The sequence below is a fragment of the Atta colombica genome, unplaced genomic scaffold (genome assembly GCF_001594045.1).
Source record: "Atta colombica isolate Treedump-2 unplaced genomic scaffold, Acol1.0 scaffold153, whole genome shotgun sequence".
NCBI classification, from domain to species: domain Eukaryota; kingdom Metazoa; phylum Arthropoda; class Insecta; order Hymenoptera; family Formicidae; genus Atta; species Atta colombica.
Window position 1 is genome coordinate 1960089 of NW_017259243.1, and position 16471 is coordinate 1976559.

General features: G+C 32.5%; 1 protein-coding gene across 4 annotated transcripts in view; it reads left to right on the top strand.

Moving 5' to 3' along the window:
* The window catches only part of LOC108685480 (trafficking kinesin-binding protein milt), a 44800-nt gene that overhangs the window by 17703 nt on the left and 10626 nt on the right, over positions 1 to 16471 (top strand). Inside the window, exon 1 of one of the 4 annotated variants that reach the window (XM_018190276.1) lies at positions 7694 to 8321. The exons of the other annotated variants lie outside the window; for them this stretch is intronic. Within the exon in view, the coding sequence (XP_018045765.1) occupies positions 7835 to 8321 (487 nt within the window). The 5' untranslated portion in view covers positions 7694 to 7834. Of the gene's footprint in view, positions 1 to 7693; positions 8322 to 16471 lie in introns of those variants that run through there. 4 annotated transcript variants of the gene reach the window in all.

Below are 16471 nucleotides of genomic sequence, written 5' to 3' on the forward strand. Positions count from 1 at the left end.
TTAAAATAAATACATGGGAGGGAGAGGTAGTGCTTGTTAAAATAAAATATCTAAATATGTATAAATAAAAATGATCTTGATAATGTATACGTGTACAAAATATTTTGAAAATAAATATTGGGCATCTCGAGGGTGTTACAAAATAAATCCATTCATAAAGTTAAAGACGATATACTGTTGAATAGTCATTGCAACAACACAATATCCTTGATCTAATTCTTCTCACGTCACGTCACGTTAATTTGCCGTTTTCTCTGCATTGCGCACATATTTACTCGTATGTTTAATTCCAGGTGATTTTCAGAAGATGCAAAAATGCCATTTTTGTACATTAAACCTTAATTATTTCTGAAACTGATGTTAGTGAAATTTGGTTTGCATCGTATTGTTTTCAGCATCTAAAGATCTATAAAAAAAAAACATGTGTATGTTTAAAATAATATTTTATTATAAACTATTATAGTTATATAGAGATTCGAATATTTGAAAAATTATATATCATTATAGACCAATACGAGTTTAAAAACTAATAATAGAAAAACAATAAACAATAAACCGTAAATAATAAGCAAATGGACTACCAATCACAATCAAGAACGTAACGCGAGCAATAGCAAATAAAAAAATTGATTTGCTTACTCCTTGCGTTTTATTATTTACGTTTTCCTAAGTATCACTAATGCTCGTTTCTACCATTGAGATTAAAGTTGAATGCAGTTCAATTAACTCTTTATCTTTTTCTAGTTTTAAGAATAAGAAAAAGATGAAGAATAAGTTGAACCGAGATTAAAGTTAATCCACAGATAGAAACGGGCACAAGTTATTTCTATCAGACTAAAGATTGAGATTGAAATTGAAAATAATTAACCAGATGCAAGAAAACCAATATCAAGTTTAGTGAATTTTACTTTTTTAGGTTAAATTCAATCTCAATTTTTGCTATTTTAGGTCAATTCAATCTCAATCTCAATTTTTGCTATTTTAGGTCAATTCAATCTCAATCTCTATTTTAACTGGCTTAACTCAGCAGAAAACTGCAGTGTTAAATTTCATATTTCTAATATTCATATCGAAGCACAGTACATTGAGCGCATCTCGAACATGATGTTGACAAGCTCTCAGTTTATCGAAAATTGTCGCATCGGCCCGTCAATGAGAACAACTTCCTCATTATCGAGCTTTCCTCGCTCACTCGCTCGCTATCCTTCCGGCGCAGTGCGTTCAACGCACTCGCGCGGGTAGAAGCGGCTCGGTCGTTCGACCAATCGCGTAGCGGAGCCAACTTCAAAACGAACGCTCGCCGGTCGGCGGGTCTGCCGTTTCGCGCGGTTCGTTCCACGATGTGTGGCTCAGTCACGCTCGTACAGCCGCGACGTTCGTTTCGTTTCGTGTCATGTTGTCCGTCGCGTGCTTATCGCTTATTCGCGCCACGCGTTCACGCCCGCTCTCGCGAGGTTAAACGCGCGGCGGCGATCCGTATAGCTTTCGTCTACATGAAGACGAAAAATACTGCTTCTTTCAGTCCACGGTACGTAACTACAACGTCGGGCATGCGCCAGGACCGAGCTGGTAGTCGCCGCCCGTGTCCGGATTCTGCAAGATTTTTCTCCGCAATGAGGGAACGTCCCTCCTTAGCGAGATGAGTCGCGTCTCAGCGACCTTTGCTCGACATTCGAATACCGTTGACACTGCGACGGTTATCTCTGCACGAACGACAGTTGGAGTTCCCGGTTCGGAGCATAACTCGATCGCAAATATCCGGCACGCCTAGGTTAGGTCGCTGCAGAAGCAGCAGGAAGTTGGCCGTGAACGGATCGAATCCGCGCTCTTCTCACCTACGCATCCCGTACGTGTCTCGAAAACAAATTATCGCGCCGGGTTATTCGTGATAATAAACAGTGTGAGGCAAACAAAATGTCATGAAATCCGTTTGCTGTGCTGATCGTGCGATAGAAAAGGAAAAAAGAATATTATCGCATATGTTGAATAATTGGTGAATGATTAATAATCCGTTTTATATACGTTCTCTAAATTTTTACAGATTTTTACAATGTAATTGATTTGAGATTTTACTTTTGTGATGGAATTACTCGTTTCTACTAATACAAATTAACTTTAATCTTGATTTAACTTCCTTTTTATCTTTTTCTAGTTTTAATAATTAGAAAAGTATAAAGAGTTAATTAAACCAAGATTAAACTTAATCTATATGAGTCATATGTATGGATGTTGCCATTCACTGAAAATAATTATCGACAAATCGTTTTACATAGAAAACAATTTCTTACTTTTTATGAAGAAGTCGATATTATATTAAAGGATCTCATACTATTCACGAAAATATTCAAGAAAAGTGATTTCAATCAAATTAGTTATTTATTATTATTTTATCTTGTGATACGTTGGCTAAAAGTTTCATGAAAAAAGTTTCCAGATAATAATAATTGGTCTTCATTTTTCAAAAATCTACATAAATTATACCTATTCCTGCATGGGACGAATCACAGATTGCCGGATAATGACCTTTGCAGTCGTCTCTGAAAATACGAAAGGGAGAAGACGATGATCTTTCACTCGGACAGTTTCGAGCGATGCGATTCTCCGTGAAGTAAGCACTATTTCTGTCCCGTCTTTCCCTCGCGGCCTTGAAAGTCTCGAGGGATGACTTAACTTTACCCTCTACCCCACAGTACTCGTCTCTTTCAAGGGAGTTGCGTAAAATTCGTGCGCAGAGACACGATTTCTGATTGTTTTTTTACTTTTTCTATACAATGGTGGTTATTAATAGAACACAATTGATCCACTCGCGCAAAGCAGCCGTTAGATGTTAAATAGCATTCCTCTCGCATCAGCGATCACAGCGAAAAATTAAATATTTTTATACCGTTACACAAGAAATTATTTTTTTTCTCGCCGCTTCTTGCCGGTTGCAATGCATAATTAACGTTGCATATCAATTCGCGATTAAAATCAATACCATTCGCGTCCGATACTGCACAAACGGAAGTACAAATGACCGCAAACCGGTCGAAGCTCTGAATATCTTCGATCTCGATCAATTTTAATCTTTTCAATTTAATCTGAATCCAAACATAATTAAATACAGTCTCTAGCATTTAAAAAGATACATATTCGATGCGTTTGTGTAAAAAAATTGCTAAATATTTTTATCTTTTCTCGTATTTTTTCAAACTTTAATTTCGAATATTAATCTTTATGAATATATTCTGAAAATTAAAACTGTATTAAAATCATTTCAAATAACGTGTTTTCTATTTATTTTCAAATTTTTATTTCAAGTGTCAAATCCCACAAGTGTAGATATGAATATATTCTAAAAATAGGAATTGCGTTAAAATTGATAAAACTTTAACGAATTTAATTTTCTTCAAGATACAATGTTAAATCAATCAAAATAACGCATTTGTATTTATTTTTTTTTAATTTTAATTAATCATCATTAAGTATCATTCCGTGGATATGAATAATGATATTCTGAAAATTGGAATTGTTGCTTTAGAATTGAAATAATTGCGTTATTTAATGAACGTAGAATAATAAATAAAATAACAAATCTTGATGCAAGCGCGTCGAATATATTTTCTTTCGAGATATAATGTCACATCATGAAATAATGCTAGTTGATTGTACTAACAATCGTCAGTCATAAGATCTGTGTATTTACATTTTTATCATCATTGTCACGCGTACTGAAAGACGGTATTGCATGCTATTCATTGTAAATCTCAAAAAAAAGTACTCGAACCAAAAAGTATATCTCCTAAATTATGATCTGACATATAAATATTTATTAATGTTTGCATTTGTTTTTTTCAATTTATTTGGTGTTAATTGTCTCTTAAGTCTCTTATTGATTTTTCGGATCTATATTGAGTTATGAATACAATGTTTTGCAATTCTTTAAATACTCGAAAACTCAGTACACGATTATAAATAGTATTTTATAGATCCTCATAAAAACTCTTTCTAAAAATTATATAGTTGATATTTAATCTACTAGATTAGATCAAATAAGAAAATAAACAAAATATTTTCGAGAAATAATTTTATGCGCAAAGGATCGTTGCAGTTGTAATCTTTATTAATGTTTCTCTTGTAATCAATATAATTGTAACTTTTTATCTGCACTGTTTATCAGAAAATTATGCGATGTATCGAGAAATGTTCTATTTTTTTTATCTTTTACTTTTGTACGTCTCGTTAGAGAATTTTTGTCGCGTGATATCCTACACTTATCGTTGTTTATTTTTTAATGTAAGAAATCATTATCAGCAATTCAATCATTCACGATTTATGATCTGCGATCACGATTTATGCAGCTTGAAAATTTTGTCGCATGATACACCTATACGGAATGCGATTAAAATCACCAGCTGTGCGTTCTTTGTTCACGTCTCCACATATATTATATCTTTGTAATTATTCTTTTATAACTTCTCGGTGCTCCACTTTAATACCTGTATAAACAGTTGTTCAATCTATCTGTTGTATCTAGAGTATTGTCAAGACTACATCATTCAAAACTATCTTTAGAATGCTGTTGAACCTATACCGTTGACCTATCGTTCATAGACATACTTTTACTAAGTACGTAGAGAATAAATTTTCTCCGTGCATGAATATTCTATATATCGGTTAGAACGGGCGCTGATTTCGTCCTTCGCATTTTTTTAACTTTCTAAATTATTGCATTAAGAAAAATTTCTGATTGAAAACAAACTAGAAGATATCATTTTGATATCAATCAGAATTCTGATTCTTATCTCAACTAGAATTTAATAAATTCAACCAGAAAATTTTAATTTATTCATTTTCAATTCAATTAATGCAACTTGATTCTTTTTCCAATAAATGGAATGCGCAATGGAATGTGACGATAATGATTATTACACAGCGTTAATTAATAGCATATCATTTGCAATAATCAGTCCGTTCATCTATGACAATAGCATGGAAATGCATGAAGTTTATCTGAGATAAAATTTTAACCTGGTGATGGCAATAACTTTTTCACACTGTTACTTTTACTTTAATCGCGTACACACCGGGCTTGTTTGCATAATTTCGTTCAGTGCAGCATCCGCCTTGAAAGCGTTCGTGTCCTCCCCTTCGTGCTTTTTTTCTGTCCATGAATTCGTGCGTTGCGCAGTGAAATCGTTTCGGAAATAAATTTATTATCGAAAACTGATGCCTTCAAGCGGCGAAAGCGCCGAAACGAGACGATCTTGTCGATTTAGGGCGATCGATCTTCCAAGCCAAAAATTATTTAAGCAAAAAGAAATCGCCTGATATCATTCATTACCGAGTACACTCGGTCGAATATATAATGCTTATTTCTCTTTGCAATTGTATTTTTTAAGTACATCCGTTCGGTCGCTAATGCCCGGAACTTCTTTACTTTCACGAATATTAACGAGATCTTTCCAATTGCGAATTATTTTATATCATGTAATTATTTGATGTTTTTAGAAAAACATAAATTATCTCGATTATAAGATTGGAAGCTACTTTACATTTGATGTAGAAAGACAGAGCAAGAATTTTCTTTAGTAATCGAAAATAATTTAATACAAGTAAGCGAAGAAGACCATACTCGGTCAAACGGTCGAAAGAACAATTTTATCGAAGTATCTAAAAAATTAGTTAGATACAGATCTGAAAATAATTTTATTAGACCAAATAATTTATTAGACCGTCAAAATAATTATGTCGGAACCTAAAGCATGACGAGCAATGCAGAAAGTTTTGACATTCTAATAACCAGTTTGAGCATCTTACATAATTATTTGAATAGTTCAACAAAATTATTTTCAGATCTGTTGCCAGCTAAATTTTTAAATACTTTGGTAAGATCGTTCTTTCCGTAGGGTTTTGATGTCTAATAATATTTTTATGTGAATTTCTAATTCGTTCGTAATTTCAAGCAAACTGCTCAATTATTTCTTGATTTTATAAAACACAGTCCTAAACTGAAAGTAGAGTAAATACATAATCGGAAAAATGATTTAAATTTAAATGAAAATAAAGAATATTTTAAAAATATCTTTAACGTGCCATACGTATGCTCGTAGTTTTTGCTTTGAATTAAATACTAGAATAATCGATTATTAAAAAGATTTCTCAGAGCTTGGATCATTAGACTAACCCGAATGAGTATTTTTCGACATGCATAGACCTTGATACATTCCGCGTACAACTTCAATCAGTAATTCGAGATAACTCCGATTATCTATAGTGCGATGTTCCGATTTGATAAACTCGAGTTTGCTTCGTTTTACGTTTGTCAATGCAGCCAAGAAAATCTTTCTTTCTTACCTACTTGCTATTTCGATAGACGATATCATTGCAGTAACGCTACAAACTATACCGCTCGCATAGTATAATCAATGTATTATTTAATAAATCAAGTTTGATTTTGTTATACAAATTGAATTATGGACATTCTTAATTCATAAATTGATGTCTTTATTAGCGTCCTTTGAGAAGAGGGCTTTCGCTATTAAGCTTATTCGTTTTCTCATGACCAACTTCCGACTATATATTAGATTTGTAAACAATCATTAATTGCTCGTATTGCTTATTGAACGAATTTCTAATTCGTTCTGATTAATCCTCATAAATTGAGTAAACATTTAGTCTTATCGCATTACGCATGACGGCGTCACGTATCTCAAACATTAAATATCTTAAAGTTTTCGAAGAAACATTTTAATTATGAAATAAAAAGATTATATATGATAAAGAATTTCACATTTACTACATTCTTATTGATAAAATCTTGTTAATAAAATTTAAAGGATACATACAATATACAAGAATTCTATATATAATAATTATATATAGGGCTCTTTTGATATTCCAACTATTTAAAAGAAAACTATTTCCAACTATTTAAAAGGCAAGTGAGAGTTAAACATAGTTAGTGGAGCACAAAATTAAATTTTGAATATATGATTTAATTTGCGCTTCACTAATTACGTGTTTCTCTTATTTGTTCTTTATGTTTTCCTTTAGATTTTTGAATTAAATTTACATATTTTTCTAAATATTTATATTTTAACAATGTCGATTTATCTATACATTTAAAAATTAATTCTTACTGTTTCCTTTATATTTTTCCTTTATATTTTATATTTGTTTAGAATATTCCTTTTTTTAAGTATCATCGCGGAATTTAGAACGTATTTCTTTTAATTTTTGATAGTTCCCGGAAAGAAAAACAACTGACATGCCATAAATCATTGCATTTCCTGATTCGCGATCGAGTTAAGCAACCGCCAGCACCAACGATTAAAAAGTGCAATAGTTATTAGAGGAAAGTGCAATTTATGTTATACGTATACATATTTGTGTGGATTCCAGGATAAGTTCTTATGTGTCATTGAGAGATTAAAACTGTTTTCTCGATATAATAATAATAATAATAATACCTGTGGAATACGATAATAAATATCGAACAATAAGCGAAAAATTTTCGGAAATATAAAAAATTTTATTATCACACGAACGCAAGCTGAATTATTAACTCTCGACATTGTCCAGAAAAAGAATATATCTGATTATAAACAATAGTATAAAATACGAAAATTAAAAAACGACGATTTAAAAAAATGTATCAGCGATTATACTTTTTGGACATAAATATATTGAATAATATGTCATGAGACGACATTAAAAAGATTAATGGAGTGATAAAAGATATCAAGGTGGCAAGATTGAAAGATTAATTAAGAAAACTTCCATTTCGTATTGAGCTTGCTATTCAAGAGAGCTTGCAATACCCAACTTTCGTGAGCAGGATCATGTAAAGGTCATGAATAGCTCGACTCCCCTTCGCGCGAATAGCGACGCATCCCCGAGTCCTCTACATTCGCCTATTTATCAGCAAGATGAAGCTATCCCATCGACTTCGAAAGGAAGAAATGTCAGTTCTATTATCACTCACACTTTCGATAGTCTCGCGTTAGACGTTTCGTACGCCGGTCTTGGTGTAAGTGGAAGCGATCTCGTTGATTCCGGTAGCACACGGACGATATTGAATACTTCGTTGCGAGAGAATGCATCTAATCTACCACAATTCTGGGAGGACATCGGGGTGGTCGAGTATCTCGAGAGGAGACTCGGTCCGCCCGATGAGAGCACGCCGGAGGAACGCGTCGCGACGCTCCGAGAAGTCCTCGCTGAGAGGACGGACATCCATGAGGGCGATGGTAATCTCTCGGACTTCCTCTTCCACGTGGCGCGAACCAAACACGGCAAGATCTATATAAGGGTTATTCGGACTCTGCTGTTGAATAGAGGTAAATACTAATTCGGATTATATAACTAATCTATCACTGGGAAAAGAATCTAGTTGAGGACAAATCAGAATTTTCTGGTTGAATCTGTTATAATTCTATTTGAAGTAACCAGAATTCTGTTTGACGTGATCAGTATCTTTTGGTTCATTTTCAATCAGAAATTTTTCTCAGTGATTGATTACAGTTTTAATGCTCGTCGTATGTCATGATATATTACACATTTTTTATTGAAGAATCTAATATATTCGAATCTCTGTTTTATGTACACTGTCAGTACTGAGGAAAATCTATCCGTAGTGTACATAACATATGAATATATAGAGTTCCAATCTTGACAATGTATATTGGAATTTCTGTAGATTTCTTACCGTATATATCCTCAATATCCGCATCTTCCGATGACACGGATACATAAAAAAAAAACAATTTATTTCGAGAAAAACGTTCTTATTTTTCTCAAGGATACGTTGTAGCGTTTCGCTCACAACAAGATATACATTAGCGATGTACTTATCGATAAAATGGTTCGAGATGTTACCACGTTTTTTGACATTTAAAAAATTGTATTATATCCAAGTTGAGGTTTTTATACATAAAAGATATATGTTTCATAATATTGGGCTTTTTCCTTTTCCCTTTATTATGGTTTAAATAATGATATGCACAAAAATGAAGAAGGCAGCTTTTGACTTTATACGAAAAACAAAAAAATTAAAGTATTAATTATTTTTAATACATATAGCTTTGATGATAATATCTGTTTAATATGAAAGATCCTATATGTAAGTATATATAAACTTGTACATATAAATTTATATGTACAAAATAAAATAGCCGCCTTCTTAGCACAACATGTACAAACAATATCGTAATTGGAACTAATTATAAGATTAAAGTCTAGGAAAAAAGATATTATCTCAAAAAAAAATTTATAAATGTAAATAGAGATATAGTTAGAAGAATGAGTAGATATTTTATCATAGGGTGCAAAGTCTTATTATAAAATTTATATTATGATGTGTGAATCAGTTTGATTAATCATAAGCATTATTCATAATTTAATAGTGTATTATTGCCTATTAATTAAAATTAATATCCAATCGTCCATTACGCAATTACTTCATCCTTGATCTTAGCACGTGAAACATTAGAGAACGTACATAACTCATTAATCAATGCTTGAATCAGCGGCTTACGCCGCATGTGAGGTGGGGCCTTGTGGTGTCCTGGATCACACGGATGTCCTAGAGCGACATCCGAACGACAGACGAACAACGTGTGCTTTACATAATATGCCGATGATCGCAAGGATATGCGCGATCGCGAAGATTACGGGGAACAAGTTGCCGCTTCTGCAGGGCAAGATGCCCGAGATATTGGAAGATGCTGTTAATGTTACTACGAGAACAAACGATCGCTTATTGCAAGTACCTGAAGAAGATTGAGTACAAGCAGGCGTGGATCATTGGGATCGTCGAGAGCAGCGATCTCAAAGCGCATGTGATAAAGAACCGCAAGTAATCGAGGTGCATGCTACAGATAACGGTGTTTTCCTATGGTAAATGGTTAAAGGATATCGCAGCACAACGTAAGATATCACTTGTTAAAGATGAAAGGCCGAAGAGACCCTCACACGTGATTATAGTCGAGCAATTTTAACGGCACTTTATACGATGGTTTATGGGAATAGATATGTTTTCTAGATTTACCTATAACAATATAGTAACAAATTAATTTTAAAATACATGATAAATTGATTAATCATCATGTTATTAGCCTTTTAAAACTCCTTTTTTTTACTCCTTTTTTTTAATATATAATTTTAAACATAAGTTTAAACCAATAGAATTTTGTTAATTTAATTTTTTATTTTTGAATATGCAAAAATGATCTTCATGTTTAATATTTATTCACGACAGTGAAATGAATGATAATTTCATGGAAGATACTTTTTTGCAAAAATAGGGCTTACTAAACTTACTTATTTAGTTTTAATCACTTTATATCAACGCATATTCTTTCAATTATGCAATTATTTCAATTACGTCAATTAAGGAGCGGTAAAATTCGACCGCTCGCATCAATGACATTTTATATCGCACTTAATAGAGGTGCAGCTAACAAAAGTTTACAGTTAACAAAGCATTATCATATCTTTACGCTTCACCTTTCCGGTTCTCTGGTCATGGGAAATTCGTGAACTCGTACATTTATGCCCGTCTATCTATCTTTTTATCTCTTCTCACAATTAACTTCTTACATGGCATTTTGCACGCGAATCATGTAGTGCGAGTTCCTTGACACCTGTCGCTTGGCACCTTAATTGTAGTGTGTGATCTTGCGTAGCCGAGAAGTTTATTTACATTTATTTTGCCGCTGGAATATTTTAAATACCTCTTTAAAACATGATTTCGAAATGTAATTTGAGATACTTCTAAGTATATCAATAAAATGTAAAAATATGAATATCAGAAAGTTAAGTTTTAGCGCGAAGATACATTAATGCAGAATAATATTTATATCTTTCTTTTGATTTTGCCAAGATTTTGACAAGTAATTTTGTTTCACAATTAGTATAAATCTTTGCAAATTAAGATATATTATTTACACTTTTTTCTCGACCTCATAATTCTTTAGGCATTTTGTAATTTCGTTTACATTCATTAGCAAGTAATATTTCTCTTTTTATTTGCCATTTTAGAAAGAGCTAGTAGAAACAGCAGTCAATTAAATATGAAAAATGTTAATCTGCTGGCGAGAAAAGTTGTTTTCCTGGAAAGTCGTTTGACGACGAAGCTATTACGAAAAAGAAAAAAAATACATGTCCCCGTGGTATTTCTCACGTACACAAACGAATTCATCGTATCTTGTATTGCCGCCTGCGAGATACCGTACGAAAATTCAACCTCGTGGTGACCTCGAACTATCGGTGTTAGCGCACTTCGAAAGAAATGTAACGCTTCGCGCACAAAATTATTCGACACGCTCGAACGACCGATCGGATTCGCGCGACTTTCAAGGAGAGCCAGCATCGGCCGTGAAAACATGGATTTCTACGGTGCGTTATCCCACTGATGCAGCGGGAGGCGTCACTTCCTTGCGCTACTTTCAAACATGCGTTTACGTGCGCTCACCTTCCGCGAGGCAATTTTGCGACATTTGCCATCGCACAGGATACAACACGCACAATAGGTGGCATTATTGATCCTGACTTGATAAGTTAATCCGTTATTCTTCTCACTCTTATCTCGTAATTGGAAGATTTCCACGATTATGATATAATTGAGTATCGCATTTTAGTCTTGAGAGATCCCTCGGCTGGGATGGACATGTTTCCGTTCTGATGTCCAGGTGTTGCATCATTTCTGAAATTTTTTATTAAGTGGGGGATTAATTTTTTGTATTATTTTTTGTATTATATTACTAGCCACGTAAACCCCGCATTTGCGAGATATAGTGACACCCGTTGAAATTCGGCTAACGTTTTATATTTATACACTATTCTGTTCTTTTACCTATATTCGTTTTTGCGCCACTAGATCGATGACAGATATTTATTGTATTGTTCACATCAATACAGCAATGCAATAAACCGTCGAATTGATTTATTTGTAGAAAGGTCAGACCGTCACATCGCTTTCTAAATGCAGCTTCCCTCTAATGTCATTCCGTTTTCCTTTTTATTGCATCTGTCTTAAATCTACTTTAAATCTACAATTTGTATTCAAACTTCTGTTTATAATTCAATTCAATATTTTTTTTATATTTTGTATTTTATAGAAAATAATTTAATCAAAAAAGATATGAAATATACATTAAAATAATAATTTATTTCAAAATCTTAGATAATGTTTCAAAATACTAATACGCGATTCAGCTGTGATATTCAAAGTCGATTCTTATATTTGGGACCATCTTAAGATATAATAAGTCAATCGCAAAGTCGTATTGGTATATTAAGATGGTCTTAAATATAAGAACTATGAATGGATTGTCTCAATATACATAGATAAATAAGATTGTGACTGATCATAAGTTGTTAAAAAACAGGTTTTACATGTTGCATAAGATTGAATATATATATATAATACAATTATTAATGTTATGTTCAATTAACTTTTAACGTATTTTCTTAAGATATCATTAGAATACGGTAATCGAAAATAATCATTAAAAAAGCGGAAAAAGAAAACAAAATTGAAGCTATCATGGGAATTATGTTTTTATGCGAAAAGCATGTTTATCAAACAAAGAGTGACGAAGCGGAAGCTACTAAAATAGGAGGCGATCCGAAGTTGTTAATTAAGTTCCATGCAGTGCGTCAAGGTCGTATCAGGGTGCATCAGAGTTGAAAGGTGGTTTCCTTTATAGTTGGCGGGGTTGCGCGCGCGCATCCGGGTGTTCCATTCCGTCATTCCGTAACCGATGTTCCTGTTCCAAGTTCCGTCTGGACGGCTCTTAAAATGGCGCATCGATCCTATCGCGTGACGTTTCGTCAGCTGCGATATCTCGTGCGCGTACAGGACGACGTCTCATCGTGGAGGATCATTCTTACGGCTCGAGATCGGCGCGACCGTGCAGAAACGAGAAAACAGGGCTCGATGCGCCATCACATCGTCGCAAAACCACGCGTGCCAGCACTAGGGTAAATCCTCAAAACGTGACGTGACGTCACGTACATTCGCGGCTGTCCGCCCGTCCGCAGCCGGCTTTGCCCTCCTCTCGGCTCGCCTCGCCTCTGCGGCGGATTAACGCGTTGAATGGTAAATATCGACATGACAATAATTGCACGCACACCATCGGGCATGAATTAACATCACCGGACGGCGAATCGCAACCGCGCGTCGACGATCGACGCGCAAGAGTTTAGTCGCGCGTCATCGCAAGTCGCAACCAGGCTAGACGTTCCGTTGTGTCTCTCTTTTTTTCTCATCACCACTCTGTTTTTCTCTCTTTCTCTCTCTCTAACTTTAGCATCGCGGATATATTATTACGTACTCGAGTTGTCTAAACGCTCTTAATAATTCATCGTTTTCTTGACACTTGGTTGTATATGTTATGAGAGAAAAAAAATCGCATTTTAATGAAAAATGTGTACTTGAGATATAAATATTCTTATTATTTATGCGCACAACTTTCATACAATTTTTAATATTTAATTACATTTAATGTTCAGTTTCATATTTTTGGGTATAATGGAATTAGCGCATTTGTTTATCCGCTAGTGTATTATATTATTCTTCTGTGATTTTATTTATTATATTATTTTGTGTTTATTATGATATTATATACATTAAAGGCATTAAAAATTGTTGTATTGCATTCCAAATAGATTCCTTCGTCAGTGAATCTGGTAGTTCTCATATAAGTCTAAAAAATAACAACATTGCTCGTCATGAATTTGCGTAATGCTGATAAGAACGGCCTCGAATTAACGTCTTTTGACTTGATTACGTTAAATGCTCGTTTCGTCTTTCGCGCACCGAAACAATTTAAACTGTTGATCAGCAATAACTGCAAGTTTAATGTGTCATACTCGGAGAAAATGACATAATAGTAGCAACTATACAAATTTTACGTATTGATTTACGTACTGATTTACATAGTTGAATAAACTATTTTATGAAATAGTTTATTTAATCGTATGTTACTACGTATATTAATTTTATATAGTATAAAACTTGTATAGTAGAATAGTTATCACTATTATTATGTTTTTCTTTAAGTATACAATATACAATTAACTATTTTATAATTAACTATTTTTATGATTTATCGATTTACCAATTTATTATTTGTTAATTTTAACGCAACAAATTTGTTAACAAAATCTGTTTCGTTGGATTATTAAATGAAAATTAATAAAATGTGACTATTATATTTTAATATTAATATTATATTTTTACTGTTTCTCACCATGAAATGAAAACATTTAACATTTTTCTAAATTCAATCATGCCTTTCAATCTCTGAATGACATAAAAAAATATTTGAAAAATAGAAATAACTTGATTTGCATTTAAAAAGCTCCAATATGTTTTTACTAAAAATAAATGAATGTGATAAACAATGCATGCAAAAGTCGCGTATTGAAATGCGTTGGTTACAAACTCCAGAAATAGGACACAGAACGACAAGTGGCATTGATAACAAAAGTACAGGTTTCATAATTTGATTATTTTGCAGTAGGTAGTTTGTATTCGTGCCGTAAAAAGCAGGAAACTCGAAATGACACTGATTGCCTACATAGTAATCATTAAAAAGTACGAACATCTTTTTTCTTGAACGTACTCACGCGATTCAAAACTTATAGACGACTTAAGACAACAAATATATCTATGATAAAAATTGATGAGTTTCTTAAAAATTACGCATTAAATATTTTTTACAAAATCACGTACGTATAGTATTCTTTGGTTATCTTAATTTATTATTTGTTATATAAAGCATTAAAGGACTCGGTACAAGAAAATATCTTTCGATTTAATTATATAATACGATTTGTGGAATATTTTTTTAAATTGTACGAAGCTTCATAGATTTCGATTATCTGCTGCAGATACTTATGCAAGCACGGGACGAAGAAAATCAATAATTACTTCTCATCCTTCCTTCAAGGTGCTGCACACTACAAACCACAAACATAGTGCAATCACAACTCGTTTTCGTATTCTATTCCATGTAAGATGTCTTTATTGAATTTTTTTTTAAATGATTCCGTAATAAAGGGATTACATAAAATGGAGGATTGTTGGTGCAAAATAAAATGTTGAAATAAAAATGAATAAATTATTATTATATCAAGTTTATATAACTCATGTAATTCAATTATTATTGCAAGTCTATTTGTAATATGTATATATTTTATTATTTGTTTTATTTGCGATAATTTCTTTGTTAAAACTCTTTATATCAATTATAATGGAAACGGAGTATGAAGATGTGAATACAAAATTACACGAACTATGAATTATAATAAATCAGCATTTTATAGCACAATAATAATGTAACTTTAAAAAAGGATGAAACTAGAAATTAACTAACAAAAGATGTGACATTATCTATTAGCGAAATGTTAAAAATCAACAGAGATTAAAATCATTACACAAGAAAGACAATACGAAAGAGAAAGCATACACAGGAAATGATAACAAAAGACGCTTATCGATCACGTTTAACAACCAAAGACTATATGTGATAGAGACGTTAATTCGAATTCCGTTTCGCGGAATGTTCATTATTTTGAAATCATTTTATTTGATTATTAGTCAATGGAAACAAAACGAACTCTCTCTTTTTAGTTACCTTTTTTTTGTAATTATTATATACATAAACATTTTTTTAGATTCTATTTTGTTCACAATACAATTATTAGGTCGTCCGGAAAGTTCGTTTTGAAGGAAAATTGAAACGCAGAAGATTTAAATTTTTAATTTCATTTATTAAATTTAAATCTTTTGCAAACTTTCCGGACGTCCCAATATTTCATCATAAGCTTAACTAATTTACGTGTGTATATACAGGGTGTCTCACAACTGCAACTTTCTTCTTAAGAACGTATTCTTGAAGTAATTTTGAGACGAAAACTAATACAAAAATCAAAGCTACAATAATTTTTTAATTATAATTGGTTAAAAATAATGTGTAATTCGAAAACTATTATAGCCTTGATATTTTCGTATGAGGATTTGTGTCTTAGAATATCCAAAATAATAAATAGAAGTTATAAAAATAAAATTTTTGACTTATAAGCATTTAAAGTTAGTTTATAATTCAAAAAATTATTATAATCTCGACATTTTCATATTAGAATTTTCGTCTCAAAATTACCTCAAGAATATGTGCTTAAGAGAAAATGCGATAGTTGTGAGAGTCCTGTATACATTTCTGTATATAAGGTGTCCGATAATTATTCTGACGGAGTTTGTGGACATGTAGAGCGGACTAAACTGAGACGGAAAGTCCTTTATCATTTCGCAATTTTTGCAATAATTAACAAGATATTTCTTAAAAATTGCCGAAAATTGGTTTTCAATAATTTTTTAGTCAAATACTATCAACTTTACAGACAGCAAGAAACAAAAATTGTTTATTTTCTTTTCATAAAGTTCTTTTCATAAAGTTAAAGAATTTTTTCAGAATTTTTTAAT